General features: G+C 42.8%; 1 protein-coding gene across 1 annotated transcript; it reads right to left on the reverse strand.

Annotated features, from left to right (window-relative positions):
* Positions 1 to 12,847: 12,847 nt before the first annotated feature.
* Positions 12,848 to 13,759, reverse strand: LOC113201019 (vomeronasal type-1 receptor 4-like). The gene has a single exon (XM_077801558.1). The coding sequence runs from the start codon at positions 13,757 to 13,759 to the stop codon at positions 12,848 to 12,850; it is 912 nt and encodes a 303-aa protein (XP_077657684.1).
* Between the last annotated feature and the right edge of the window lie 218 nt (positions 13,760 to 13,977).

The raw sequence follows: 13,977 nt of genomic DNA on the forward strand, positions 1-13,977 counted from the left end.
CCCTCCACTCTGTGTGGACACAGTAAAAATCTTCCATGATTCAGGTCTCAGCATGAAGGTGTTGACACTCCTCAGAACCCACCCTCACCACCTACCTTTGCCTCCAGAAGTATAACTAGATGCAAATCTAAGCAGCCCCTAGAGGTGAGGTACAGAGTGTGACCCACAGGGTGGTACTCTACATTTAGAAGAAAGTTCTTGAGTTTTCTCATTCATACAAGCAGAGTCTGGGAAACAGGTGGGAATGGATTTTAAGAGTGTGGGTTAAGGGTGGAAGGAACATAAACTTATATCAGGTTGGATTTATTGATACTGGCCCATAAGAAGAAATACTAGATTTAATGTAATAGCTCACAGTGTTAAAAAAGTTTTAGTTGAAGTATGGGCCCAAAGATGGCGCAGTATAAATGAGCTGAAATGCCAGACAGCCCTTGATTTATTGTTGATGAGGGAATTCAGAGGCTCAGGGAAACTGGAATGCAGGAGTGGATCTGTCATGTGTGACCTTCTCCTCCATACTGTGGTGGGGGGTCCAGAAGATGTGCACTTCACCAGAACTAGAGGAAACAAATGTGTGAGAGGAGCACCAGCATCCTTGAAGAGCTCTGTGGTTGTTCTTCTCTGCATGCCAGACCTTACTGTGGGAGCTGCCATCAATCAACTGCAAGACTTCACTGCAATGGGCATGATTGGATCTCAGGGAGGAAGAGGCCAAGTGGCAGCCCTCAATCACCATAGACAGGGAGGTCATAGTTACAGTAATGGACAGCAAAGGGGAGGAAGTGGACACAATGTTCTGACTTGTGTAGATCTCTGGCATTGGATAATTAATCATGGTGTTCCTAGAAGCCAGATAGATGGGAAACCCACAAAACTCTTACGTGACTCATACAAAGTAGAAAAAATCCAGGGCAAATGCACGAAAGTCTGCCTCAGATCATAACAGCAGAGAATCAGAGTCCCTCAACCACTTCCTGGATTTGGTCAATTTACAGATCCAGAATCCCTGAGTCAAGGGGAGGCCAGGTCTCCTTGAGGAAGGACCCTGGTACAGCACCAATACCTTCACTGTTAATCTCTCTCCCATCCTCCTCCAAAGGGAGCCAAGGCCTTTTACAAGATCACTGTGCACTGGGGGAAAGGCAATAATCAATCTCTGGGGGACTACTAGACACAGGCTCTGAACTGACATTGATTCTGGGAGACCCCAAACGTCATTGTGGCCCTCCAATAAAGTAGGAGCTTATGGAATCAGGTAATCAATGGAGTTTGGACCAACATCCAACTCAGTGCGTCCAGTGGGTCCCCAAACTCATCCTGTGGTTGTTTCCCCAGCCCTGGGATGTATAACTGGGATAGATATACCTAGCACTTGGCAAAACTCCCACATTGGCTCTCTAACCTGTGGAACGAGGGCTATTATGGGTGGGAAGTGTACATGAAAGCCTCTGGCATGGCCTGGACCTGGGAAAATAGTGAATCAAAAGCAATTCCACATCCCTGGAGGGATTGCAGTGATTAATGCCTCCATCAAGAACATGAAGGGTGCAGGGAGGGTGAATCCCACAGCATCACAACTTGATCTCCTATTTGGCCAGTGCTGAAGACAGCTGGGTCTTGGAGAATGACAGTTGATTATCGTAAGCTTAATCAGGTGGTGACTCCAATTGCACCTGCTGGACCAGATGTGGTTTCTTCACTTGAGCAGATCAGTACATCTCCTGGTACCTGGTATGTGGCTATTGATTGGGAAAATGCTTCTGTCTCCAACCCAGTGCAAAAGAACCACCAGAAACAATTTGTCTTCAGCTGGCAAAGCCAGAAATGTACCTTCAGTGTCCTCCTCAGGGTATGTCAACTCTCCTGCACTGTGACACAGCTTAGTTCACAGGGACCTTGATCATCTTTCTCTCCCACAAGATATTATACTGGCCCTTTATATCAATGACATTATGTGGATTGGGCCAGCTGAGCAGGAATAGCCACCACTTTGAACTTGCTGGTGGAGCATTTGTGTATCAGAGGGTGGGAAGTATATCCCACTAAAATTCAAGGGCCTTCAACTTCAGTAAAGTTTCCGGGAGTCCAGTGGTGGGGGGCTGCGGGATAGACATTCCTTGTAAGGTGAAGGATAAGTTGTTGCACTGGCCCTCCTACAGGTAGGAGAGAAGCACAACACTGTGGGCCTGTGTGGATTTGGAGACAGCACATTTCTCACCTGGGTGTGTTCCTTCAGCCCACCGACCTAATGACTAGAAAAGCTTCCTGTTTTAGTGGTTTCCAGAACAGAAGAAGGCAATGCAGCAGGTCCAGGCTGTTGTGCAGGTAGCTCTGTCATTCGGGCCACATGCCCCGGCAGACCCATGGTCTCTGAAGTGTTAGTGGTAGATGGGGACACTGTCAGAGTCATGGGCAGGCACCATGGGTAAATCACAGAGGACGCCACTGGGATTCTAGAGCAAGTCCTGCCATCATCTGCACACAGCTACTCTTTCTTTGAGAAGCAGCTCTTGGCCTGCTAGTGGGCCTTAGTGGGACCTGAATGCTTACCATGGGCCACCAGGTTACTATATGACCTGAGCTGCCCATCATGAACTGGGCATTATCAGACCCCCCAAGCCATAAGGATGGACATGCGCATCAGCGCTCTGTCATTAAGTGGAAGTGGTGTGTACATGATCACGCATGGGAGGGACCCAAAGGCACAAGTTGGCTGCATGAAGAAGTGGCCATATTGCCCATCACTCCTGGTCCTGCTGCAGTACCTTCTGTCCCTCAGCATGAACCTATGACTTCATGGGGTGGACCTTATGATCAATTTACAGAGGAAGAGAAGACTGATGCCTGGCTCAAGGGGGATTCTGCACCATGGTACCACCCAGAAATGGACAGCTGTGGAGCTGTTCCCCCTTTTGGAGCACACCTGAACGACAGTGTTAAGGGCAATCTTCACAGCTGTGGAGCGGTTCCCCCTTTCTGGAACACACCTGAACGACAGTGTTAAGGGCAATCTTCACAGTGTGGATGTGATCCCCCTTTCTGGATCAAACCTGAAGTACATGGTTAAGGGCAATATTCAGAGCTGTGGATCTCTTCCTCCTTCTGGAACAAACTTGGAAGGCAGTGGCAATGGGCAATCTTCACAGTTGTTGAACTCTTCACCCTTTCTGGAAAAAACCTGAAGGACAGTGGTGAAGGGCAATCTCAACAATGGACAGAACTTTGAGAAGTACATTTGATTGTGCATTTTTCCTGGAAGGAAATTGTCCAGATGTGTGACTATTCAATCCATGCACCATAGCTAATGGTTGGCTGGCAGGTGAAGGAATTTGAAAGACCATAATTGTTGAATTGGCAACAAGGACATTTGGGGAAGAGATGTATGAATAAACCTCTCTTAATGGGCAAAGGATGTGAAGATATTTCTGTCTCATGTAAATGCCCACCAAAAGGTGACCTCAGCAGGTGAGAATTTTAATAATCAGATGGATAGGATGACCCAATCTGTGGATAGCAGTTAACCTCTTCCCCCTGCCATGCCTGTCACTGCCCAATGGGCTCATGGACAGAGTGGTCATGGTGGCAGGGATGGTGTTTATGCATGGACTCAGCAGCATGGACTTCCACTCACCAAGGATGGTTTGGCTGCAGCCACTGCTGAGTGTCCAGATTGCCAGCAGCAGAGACCAACACTAAGCTCCATATGGTATCATTCCCCAAGGAGATCAGGCACAGCCTGGTGGAGGTTGATTATCTTGGACCTCTTCCATCATGGAAGGGCAGCAGTTTGTCCCTAGTGGAATAGACGCTTATTGTGGGTGAAGATTTTCCTTCCCTGTCTGTAGTGCTTCAGCCAAAACCACCATCAGTGGACTTAGAGAATTCCTTATCCATCATCATGGTATTCCACACTGCATTGCTTCATACCCAGGAACTCACTTCATGGCCAAAGAAGTGAGGCACTGGGCTTGTGCTCATGGATTCACTGGTCCTACCTTGTTCCCCACCACCCTGAAGCAGCTGGCTTGATGGAACAATGGAACGGCTCTTGAAGATGCAGCTGCAGCACCAGCTAGGGGGCTGTACATTGCAGGGCTGGACAAGGTTCTTCAGAAGGTGTCTGTACTCTGATTCAGCAGCCAGTATAGGGCACTGTCCCTCCTATTGCTGGAATTCATGGGAACAGGGGTCAAGGTGGAGGAAGGAATGCTACCACTCACCGTCACCCTAGTAACCCAGTAGGAAGGTTTTCTTCCTGTCTCTGCAACCTTATGCTCTGCAGGCCTGGAGTCTGAGTTCCAGGAGGAGGAACGCTTCTGTCTGGGGATGCAACAATGATGTCATCCAACTGCAAGTGAAGACTTCCCCCTGGTTCCTTTAGGCTCCTCATGCCTCTGAGTCAACAGGCTAGGAAGGGAGCTATGGTGCTGTCCTGTGATTGATCCAGATTACCAAGGGGACAGTGACTGTTATTCCACATGGAGGTAAGGAGTCATACTCCTGGAGTGCAGGAGAGCCCTTATTATCACCCTGTCCCATTATTACAGTCAACGGAAAACTGCAACAACTCAATCCCAGCAAAATGACAAATGTCCCAGACCCTTCGGGAATGAAGGTGTAGGTCTTGATGGCTGCCACCTTCATCTGAGGATATTGGACTCTACACTCCTCCAGAGTGAACCCTGGCAGGGATTCTCGAGAAACCTTTGGTCTTGGACTAGGGTGGCACCATTGATCCCTCCTGTTCGGTGGCCTCAGCCTCCTGGACCACACAGCTACTGATTCTCCCAGCTGTCCAGCCTGCAGATGGCCACTGTGGAGTACCCAGCTGCTGGTCACATAAGCCAACCTCACAAGTCCTCCTTGTACACTTAAACTTCCTCCTGATTCTGTTCCTCTAGAGAACCATGACTAATCCACATGGTAGAAATCAAGCAAGTTACCTGCATCCTACAGACAAAGGCACCGAGCAGATGTTCCCATTCCAAACGGGAAGAATTGGGGCATGGAAAGAAGGGCCGGCCCCAGCAAAAGACCAAAACTCAGAAGGACAAACGCCAAGTCCTGTAGCCCCAAGTCAGACATCCAGAGCACCTGGTGGTGAGAACAGTTGTGCTGTCCAACAATCAAAAGTGGCACAAAGTAAATGTGGGTCAGAAGGAACCTTCTGTCTTCACTGATCGAAGCAGGGAACAGTGCTTTGGCGTCATCAAGATGAGTGCATTTGCATGACAGAAATGATCCACCTTGAGAGCTGATGATGGTTTTCATATTAAGGTGCTGATTTCCCATCCCTCTTCCTCTCAGTAGATATGTGACCACTGCTCATGATTCTATCTATAGACCCTCGTGTCACTCAGTGGACCAGATAAAGGGAACCTCTAGTCATCTTCAGCTTTAATCCTTTTCAGATGAGATTGGGCATGTGCAGGGTGGTCTGGCCACAGAACTTTTAATTTGTTTGAAATAAAGAAGTACATACCAGCATCTCATAACACAACAGTTGATATAACTAGTAATATGACTTACATCTATCACTTCTGACTCTTTCTTTCACAGAGCTCTTTGCTTATTTAATTGACACTAATTCACACACAATTGTCGGGTACCATTAGATGTTTCTGTACATATATGCACTTAATAATATTCAAATCATGGCAAACATACATACACATACAACCTCTAATGTATATTTTTTTTAATGCTGAAATCAAGGAAACTGATTTTACTTCTTGCATTTTAGGAATCTTGTTAAGGATGTCAGATGCTAGGCCACGGTGAAGATTTGGGCCTATTTTTTCTTCTATCTGGCACAGGGTCTCTGTTCTAGTGCCTAAGTCTTGATCCACTTTGAGTCGATTTTTTTGTGCAGGTTGAGACATAGAGGTTTGATTTTATTTTGCTACATATGAATTTCCAGTTTTGCCAGCACCATTTGTTGAATAGGCCAGCTTTTCTCCAGTGAATGTTTTTGGCACCCTTGTCTAGTATGAGATAACTGTATTTTTGTGGATTTTTCTCTGTGTCCTCTATTCTGTACCATAGGTCTCCATATCTATTTTGGTGCCAATGACATGCCATTTTTGTTATATAACTCTGTAGTATTTAAAGCTTCTTCTCAGCAAAGGAAACAATAACATGAGGAGAGTGTCTACAGATTGGGAGAAATCCTTTACCACATGCATCTCCAACAAAGCATTAATCTCTAGGACATATAAAGAACTCAAAAACCTTAACACCAAAAAACAAATAACCCCATCAATAAATGGGCTAAGGAACTGAAAAGATGCTTCACAGAAGAAGAAATACAATTGATCAAAAAATATATGGAAAAGTGTTCAACATCTCTAGCAATTAGAGAAATGCAAATCAAAACTACTCTAAGATTTCATCTCACTTCTGTCAGAATGGCAATCATCAAGAACACAGGCAACAATACATGTTGGTGAGGATGTGGGGAAAAGGTACACTCATACATTGCTGGTGGGACTGCAAATTGGTGCAACTGCTATGGAAAGCAGTGTGGGATTCTTTAGAAAATCAGGAATGGAACCACCATTTGACCCAGCTAGCTCATTCCTTGGTTTATACCCAAAGGATTTAAAATCAGCAAATGAACGTTTAGAGCAGCTCAATTCACAATAGCTAGATTATGGAACCAACCTAGGTGTCCCTCAATAAATGAGTGGTTAAAGAAAATGTGGTATATATACTCAATGAAATATTACTCAGCTTTAAACAAGAGTAAAAGTTATGGCATTTGCTAGTAAATGATTGGAATTGGAGAATACCATGCTGAGCAAAATAAGCCAATCCCACAAAACCAAAGGCTGAATGTTTTCTCAAATATGTGGATGCTAATTCACAATAAGGTGTGAGGCACTAGGGAAGAATAACATTACCTTAGATTAGGTAGAGGGAAGTTATGAGAGGGGAGGGGAGGGGAGGGAATGTGGGGATAGGAAAGATAGTAGAATGAAACAGACATTATTACTGTATGTATATATGTGACTGCATGACCAATATGATTCTGCAACATGCACTCTCAGAAAATGGGAAATTATATCCCATCTATGTATATCAAAGTGCATAAATGCATTCTACTGTCATGTGTAACTAATTAAAACAAAACTAAACTAAACTAAAATTTAAAAAATAAAAAACAAGGGAACTATCTCCTCCAGCTTTCTGACATATACACTGTTACCATTATCAGCTAATGCAGCTGAATCATAGCTCACTAGAACTCCTTGCTCCTACAAACCTGGAAACTTTGTGCCATTTATCCACTTTGGCTCCCCTGCCATGCACAGATGCCTCTGCACCGGCGTCCAGCTAGCGTCCAGCACAGCAGGTACCTTGGCCACGCTGACCCCACGTCCTCGATTCCCCACAACTTCTGGCGGGGCTGCTGCTCATCTGTGGAGCCTGGCCTGGTCCACCACTTGGAAAACCTATCAAACACCTGCCTAAGCCAGTGTGGCAGCAGCAGGGCTCTGAGACGAGGTGGCCGAGTGGTTAAGGCCAGGGACTGCTAATCCATTGTGCTCTGGACTGTGGGTTTGAGTCCCACCCTCTTCGTAAGAGACTCTTATTAACAAGGTGGGATTCAAACCAGTTCTACCCAAGGTTTATTGGACCTTCCTTCAGTTCTCCTGGCCCCCCTTCCCCTGGCCAAGGAAGGGGGTTTTCACCTCACCATCGTGGCCACTGCAGCTGGAGAGAAGCCCATTCCAGGCTAATTTTAGAAATTGCTAATATGAGCAGTAAAATTCACCAGAAAGACACAGTCAGCAGACACCAAGGCAGAAATCCAATAAGATTCTCCAGACAAATTGGCATGAAGAATGTGTGGCACAGAAGAGATGGCCAGGGTCTTCATGGGATGTGCATAAATTCAAAAAGTTCATCCTTGCAGATGCTCCAGGGCCTTGGTAACAACTGTGCAGAGATAAAAATTCACCTGATTTAGGGACTGTCCTAAACACTATCTTTTAAACTCTTCTTTGTTTTAATTTTAATAGTTGATTGTAGCCAAAGGAACTGATGTGCTGTAATCAAGTTTACCACACTCCAGGGTTTTTTTCCTTCTAACAATATTTATTTAATTATGATGTTGAAATGGAATCTGATTTTTAAATTAATTTATTTGTCTTAATTAGTTATATATGACTGCAGAAAGCATCTTGATTCATTGCATATAATTGCAGCACAACTTTACATTTCTATGGTTGCACACAATGTAGCATCACACCATAGTCCCACATGTACCTATGGTAATGATGTCCATCTCATTCCACCATCTCTCCTGTCCCATGCACCCTCTCAACCCTTCCTCCCTTTTGCCCAAATTTCCTCCATTTTGCCCATGCCTCCCCCATCCCTGTTACAGATCAGCATCCACTTATCAGAGAAAGTATTTGGCCTTTGGTTTTGAAGATTGGCTTACTTCACTTAGCATGATATTCTCCAACTCCATCCATTTACCTGCAAATGCCATAATTTTGTTCTCTTTTAATGCTGAGTAATACTCCATTGTCTATACCACAGTTTCTGTATCTTATTGATGGACGTTTTGGTTACTTCCACAGTTCAGCTATTAAGAATTGAGCTGCTATAAACATTGATGTGGCTGCATCACTATAATATGCTCATTTTAAGTCCTTTGGGTAAAGACCAGGGCATGGGATAGCTGGGTCAAATGGTGGTTCCATTCGAAGATTTTGGGGAATCTCCATATTCCTTTCCAGAAGGGTTGCACCAATTTGCAGTGCCACCAGCAATGTATGAGTGTCCTTTTCCTCACATTCTCACCAACACATATTATTGTTTATATTCTTGACAATTGCCATTCTGACTGGAGTGAGATGAAATCTTAGAGTAGTTATTATTTGCAATTCTCTAATTACTTGAGAAGTTGAACATTTTTTCATGCATTTGTTGATCAATGGTATATCTTCCTCTGAGAAGTGTCTGTTCAGTTCCTTAGCCTATTTATTGATTGGGTGTTTTGTTTTGGTATTAAGTTATTTTAATTCTTTATATATAACCAAATAAAAATTTCAGTAGAAAGCATAGTTCACAGACTAGATCACTTGGAAGACAGAACCTTACACAATAAAGAAAAAATACACAATCTTGAAAATAATGTTGACCACACAGTGAAAATGGTAAGAACCATGAACAGAGCCTCCAAGGATTAGGGATAACATCAAAAGATTAAATCTAAGATTTATCAGAATAGAGGAAGGCACAGAGATTCAAACCACAGGAATACTATTGCCCCTTTTTAATCAGGGCCTTTTGTTGTGGTGGTTATTGAATTTGTTCATTTTGAATAGATTTTCTAGGTTGTAAGAGACAAGAGTCCAGTGACATTCTTCCCATGTGGACATGCAACTTTTCCAAGACCACTTCATTGAGGATCTGTTCTTTTTCTAATGAACCTTCAGAGCACCTTTGTGGACACTCAATTAGCTGTAGATGCATGAGCTACTTCTAGGCTCCTGGTTATCTCCACTGGTGAAAGTGTCTGTCTTTATGCCAACACCATGCTTTCTATACTCCTAGAGATTGGTAGTATATTTTGAGTTCTGAAGTAGTGTAATGCCTCCTACTTCATTCTTTTTGCTTAAGATGGAAAAGGCTGTGCTATTAATTCTCTGAGGAATATCCATTTTTTTCTCATAATGGAAAAAGAACACAGTTCTCAACAACAGTGAACACATAATACCAAGAGTCACTTTTGCATTTCCAAAATTGTTTTCTCTCCAGGTCCTGGCTAACACTTATTATTTCTTCTCTCCTAGATAAAAACCAATCTACCAGTTGTGAGGTTATGTCTTCTGAATTTGAGTTGCAGTTTTCTGAGAGTTAGTGATTTTGAGTAACTCTTCATATATTTTTGAAACATTTGTATGTCTTGTTTTTCTAGTCCCTTGTCCACTTATAACATGCTTAGTCTTGGGTTTTTGGCTATGCACATATATGAGTGACTCACATAATTTGGACAGTAAAACTGTACTAGTCACATAGATTTCAAATGTGGGTCTCCTCCCATTGCTGAGTTTTCAATGTGTTGAGTATCTCCTTTATGTGCACAATGTATTTAGTGTGATAATCCCACATGGTAATTTCTTCTATTTTTTCTGTTTTGAAATTCATATTAAAAAACTCACTGAGGAGACAAAGTTAAGAAGTATTTTTCTATTTTGTATTTGAGGAGTTCTAAAATTTCACTTATATATTTAAATCTTTGCTCAACTTTGATTCGAGTTTGGTGTGTGTTTTAAAATTAAGGCCCACTATCATACTTTACATGTGGGCATCTAGTTTTAGCAACACCATTTGCTGAAGAAATTCATGAGGATAGCTCAGCATCTTAGATGGATTCTCTTGGTTCTTTGCCATGAATCTAACATCAAAATGGGAGGTACTCGCATTGAACTAGAAGAGTTAAACACAAAGGGGACCATCAGTTCCCAAGGTCACATGTGCCATATGGTGGCACTGATTCACTAAGGGACAACGGTCATGTTTACCACCATGGAAGGAATCAGAATTGGGAGACCTAGAGATCTTTGGCATTGATCACCTGATCATGGGGTCTGTGGGAAGGAACCATATGGGAGTTCTGCCAGTTCCTTCTGGGTCTGTAGAAGGCGTGAAACCCCAACTTCTGTGAGTGGACACCTGACTCAAATCTCTAGAACAGCTTTCATGGCTCCTCCATTAACTCCCATCCTGGAGCCAGTCTGCAGACACAGAGCTGCTGTGTGGAGGGGGAGGGAGCTGCCCATGAGGGACCTTGCTGCCCTGCCAGAGCACACTGACCCCTTCCTCCTACTCTTCCCCAGTGAGATGGACATTCACCTAATAGAATGACTGGTCACGGCAAGGAGGGAACCACCAGACATTTCAACGATTAACTGACACTGAGTACTAACTGATGATTATTGCTAAAGATCCAAAATGTTCGGGCGTCCACCAATAAGAGGAGGGATTTTCTAAGTTTGTGATCAATGGAGTTTTCTGGGGACCAAGATCCTGTGTATGAAATCCACTATCAATTAGGAATCTTTGATGGCTTTTACCTGATGTATTCATTGTTGTTTTCAAGATATTTCTTTGTTTTCCTTTTCTCGCAACTTCAGGTCTATGTATAAACATCGCTGTTTCAATTCCAAATAACAAGATCTTCAGGGTTTCTGAATGTGAAGGTCTGACTCACAAAATTGGGGAAATATTCTGCCATCTCTACTATAAACATCATGTAAGGTTTCTAAGGCACAACTGATACAGAGTTCATCTCACTGTTTATATTTTACTGCTTCAAAAACCTATGGACATTTGAGAAATCAAAGAGATTGATGTCCTGCCAGTCATGTCAGAGTGCTCCAGGCCAGTGTTTCCCATCCTCTCTCCTCTCTCCACTCCACATGTTGAAACACTCTTAATCACAAGCTCCGTTCTTTTCAATTATTTACTAATTATGATTTCAGATGTACTTTTATTTTCTCAACTCAATCCCCACATTTTAGAGTAAAAAATAATCATACTTATGTAGGGAAAATAAAATCCAGGCAACCCTTGACAAATTGTTTCCCACTGTCATGAGCCACCTTCTAGGTGTCTGTCTGTTGTAAATGCTCAGTCATCTAACCCCCTGATTCCACTTTACCTGTCACTCAATCCTATCTGCACTTATGGGATTCACACTCTTTGCCCTTGAGCCCATAGTGACCACCTGTTCAGGGGTGGCTCACTTTGTCTCGTTCTCTTGCTAGATTTCAGGACACAGCTGTCACAGGAGAAATGTGGGCTAAGACACTATGACACACTTTATCTTCAAGGACGCCACCATGTTATCAAGCAGATAAACTAATTTTTGAGTATGACATGATAACAGTAAAAAATTACTTTAAATATGTTAACATATTATTAATGGAAAGGCCTTCACCATTTCTTCCTAGAGAATTAAAACATCCAAAAATAAACAGGGTCATAAGAAAAACGTAGAGGACATCTTGAAATGAAGGGGAAGGACCTCTATGTCAAATCTGATATCCTTAATCAATATGTTGACAGTATCAATAATATTTCAAAATGTTTAATCAAACACATTCATGCTAGATCTGTGCTTTCTACACAAATATATGTTTGGTCAATTTAAGAAAAAGGAAAAGTAAGTTCATTTTAGTGTGAATTAGAATATGATGTGTATTTCTAAAAATAGGGAGAGCACATCAAGCAGCGTAAAGACTTTATCGAACACTCTGGAAACAAGTCATGATTTGCGATCAATACCAACTTATCATTTATTGGAGATAAAATGCATTAAAGTAGGGATTTACCAATCAGAAAACATGAAAAAAACTAAGTGATTTTCATTGTGCCTCCATTGACATTTGTATCAAACAAGACAACTACACTTTCAATCCCTTTAGTCTTGCAGATTTTATACTATAGATGACATCCAATGAAGTATGTGATTCTATTTTATATGTAAATATTATAATTCGGAAGATATATTCTACTAATTATATATACACCTTACATATCAATATCTATATCAACAGAGTCTGAGATTTATAAAAGAAGTAAAACAAGCAAACATACAGGGTCCTAGGAGAGATAGAAGATCGTCCATAACCAGATTCAGATGACATCTCTCACAGGACTCCACAGAGAGACAGAAGAAACACACTGTGCCACCTGCCTATGACAGATGTTATGGGACTGTCACCAGATCTGGGTACGGAAATGAGCCTCTCTGTGGTTCAGCTACCCTCACTTGATTTTCCCATTACATACAGCAACACAAAACTAAGAATGGTTTCAAACTTACTTATTGTAAAACCATTGAAACAGACATGTGCCGACATTCAGCCAAGTGTCCATCCCTGTGAATCAGCACAAGTGGACTGAGGATTGCATAGCCCAGGTCCACAAGTTCTACAGCACTTCCTTCTATGAAATTATTCTCTATGGAGAAAGTGACATATAAAGACATAAAACAATTTGTCCAATAGAAGAAGAGAAAGTAGAGCATCAGAAGGAGGACACTCTTTGCAGCCTTCACCTCAGGGGGGGTTCTGTGGAGGAGCTTGGAGGTCTGAAGGTGGAGCACCTGCTGGTGGTGCTTGTGGAGGAGGAAGACCATGTAGCTGCTGGTCCAGCCCATGACACCCTGGAACACAGCGTCTCGAAGGACCATGAGAACAATAAAAATCCATCCAATTGTCCAGTTTTGAGATTGAAAATAACAGAAATTATCACTTCTAGTAACTTCTGATGTGTTCATACTTCTGATGTGTTTGATATAAAATGGCAAGTTCATACTTATCACGGAATTGAGAATCCAAAAGAAGAGCAACAAGGGAAGCAGGTGCCAGGCTGACCTGGGCTGCAGCCTCCCCCACCTGGAAGCTCTGGGGCTGATGGTGATGGCCTGGACCACTGTGAGGAGACTGGTGGTGCAGATGGACAGGCCCCGGGCCACCCTGCTGAGGTAAACCACCACCTTACAGGCTGTATCATCTACGAGGCTTCTCAACCCCAAACTGGATACTGTCCTTGGCACGCCTCTAGTAAGAAGTGTTACCATGTTTGTAAAAGCCAAGTGGATGAGAATGAGGTGGGTAGGTTTCATGGTGCTTCTAAACAAGGCCATATAGTTCACAAGAACAAGGACGTTCCCCACAACGCCAAGTCCTATGAGAAACACAAAGATAGTCCCCTTGACAACATTCAACACCATTTCTTAATTACAGGAAGATATGCTTGGACGTAGGAACACCTTTTGAAGAAAGAAACATTAATGATAATACGTATCTGCAAAGAAATATTTCACAGCTGAAATTCCCAGAGTGTAAAAACAATCAGTTTAAATGTCATGGTGGAGATTTTGTTCAAAATAATATTTCATTTTCTGTAATAGTTTGAGGAACATTCTACATCATTTAAAACACCATCTTG

The sequence above is a fragment of the Urocitellus parryii genome, chromosome 8 (genome assembly GCF_045843805.1).
Source record: "Urocitellus parryii isolate mUroPar1 chromosome 8, mUroPar1.hap1, whole genome shotgun sequence".
Lineage (NCBI taxonomy): Eukaryota > Metazoa > Chordata > Mammalia > Rodentia > Sciuridae > Urocitellus > Urocitellus parryii.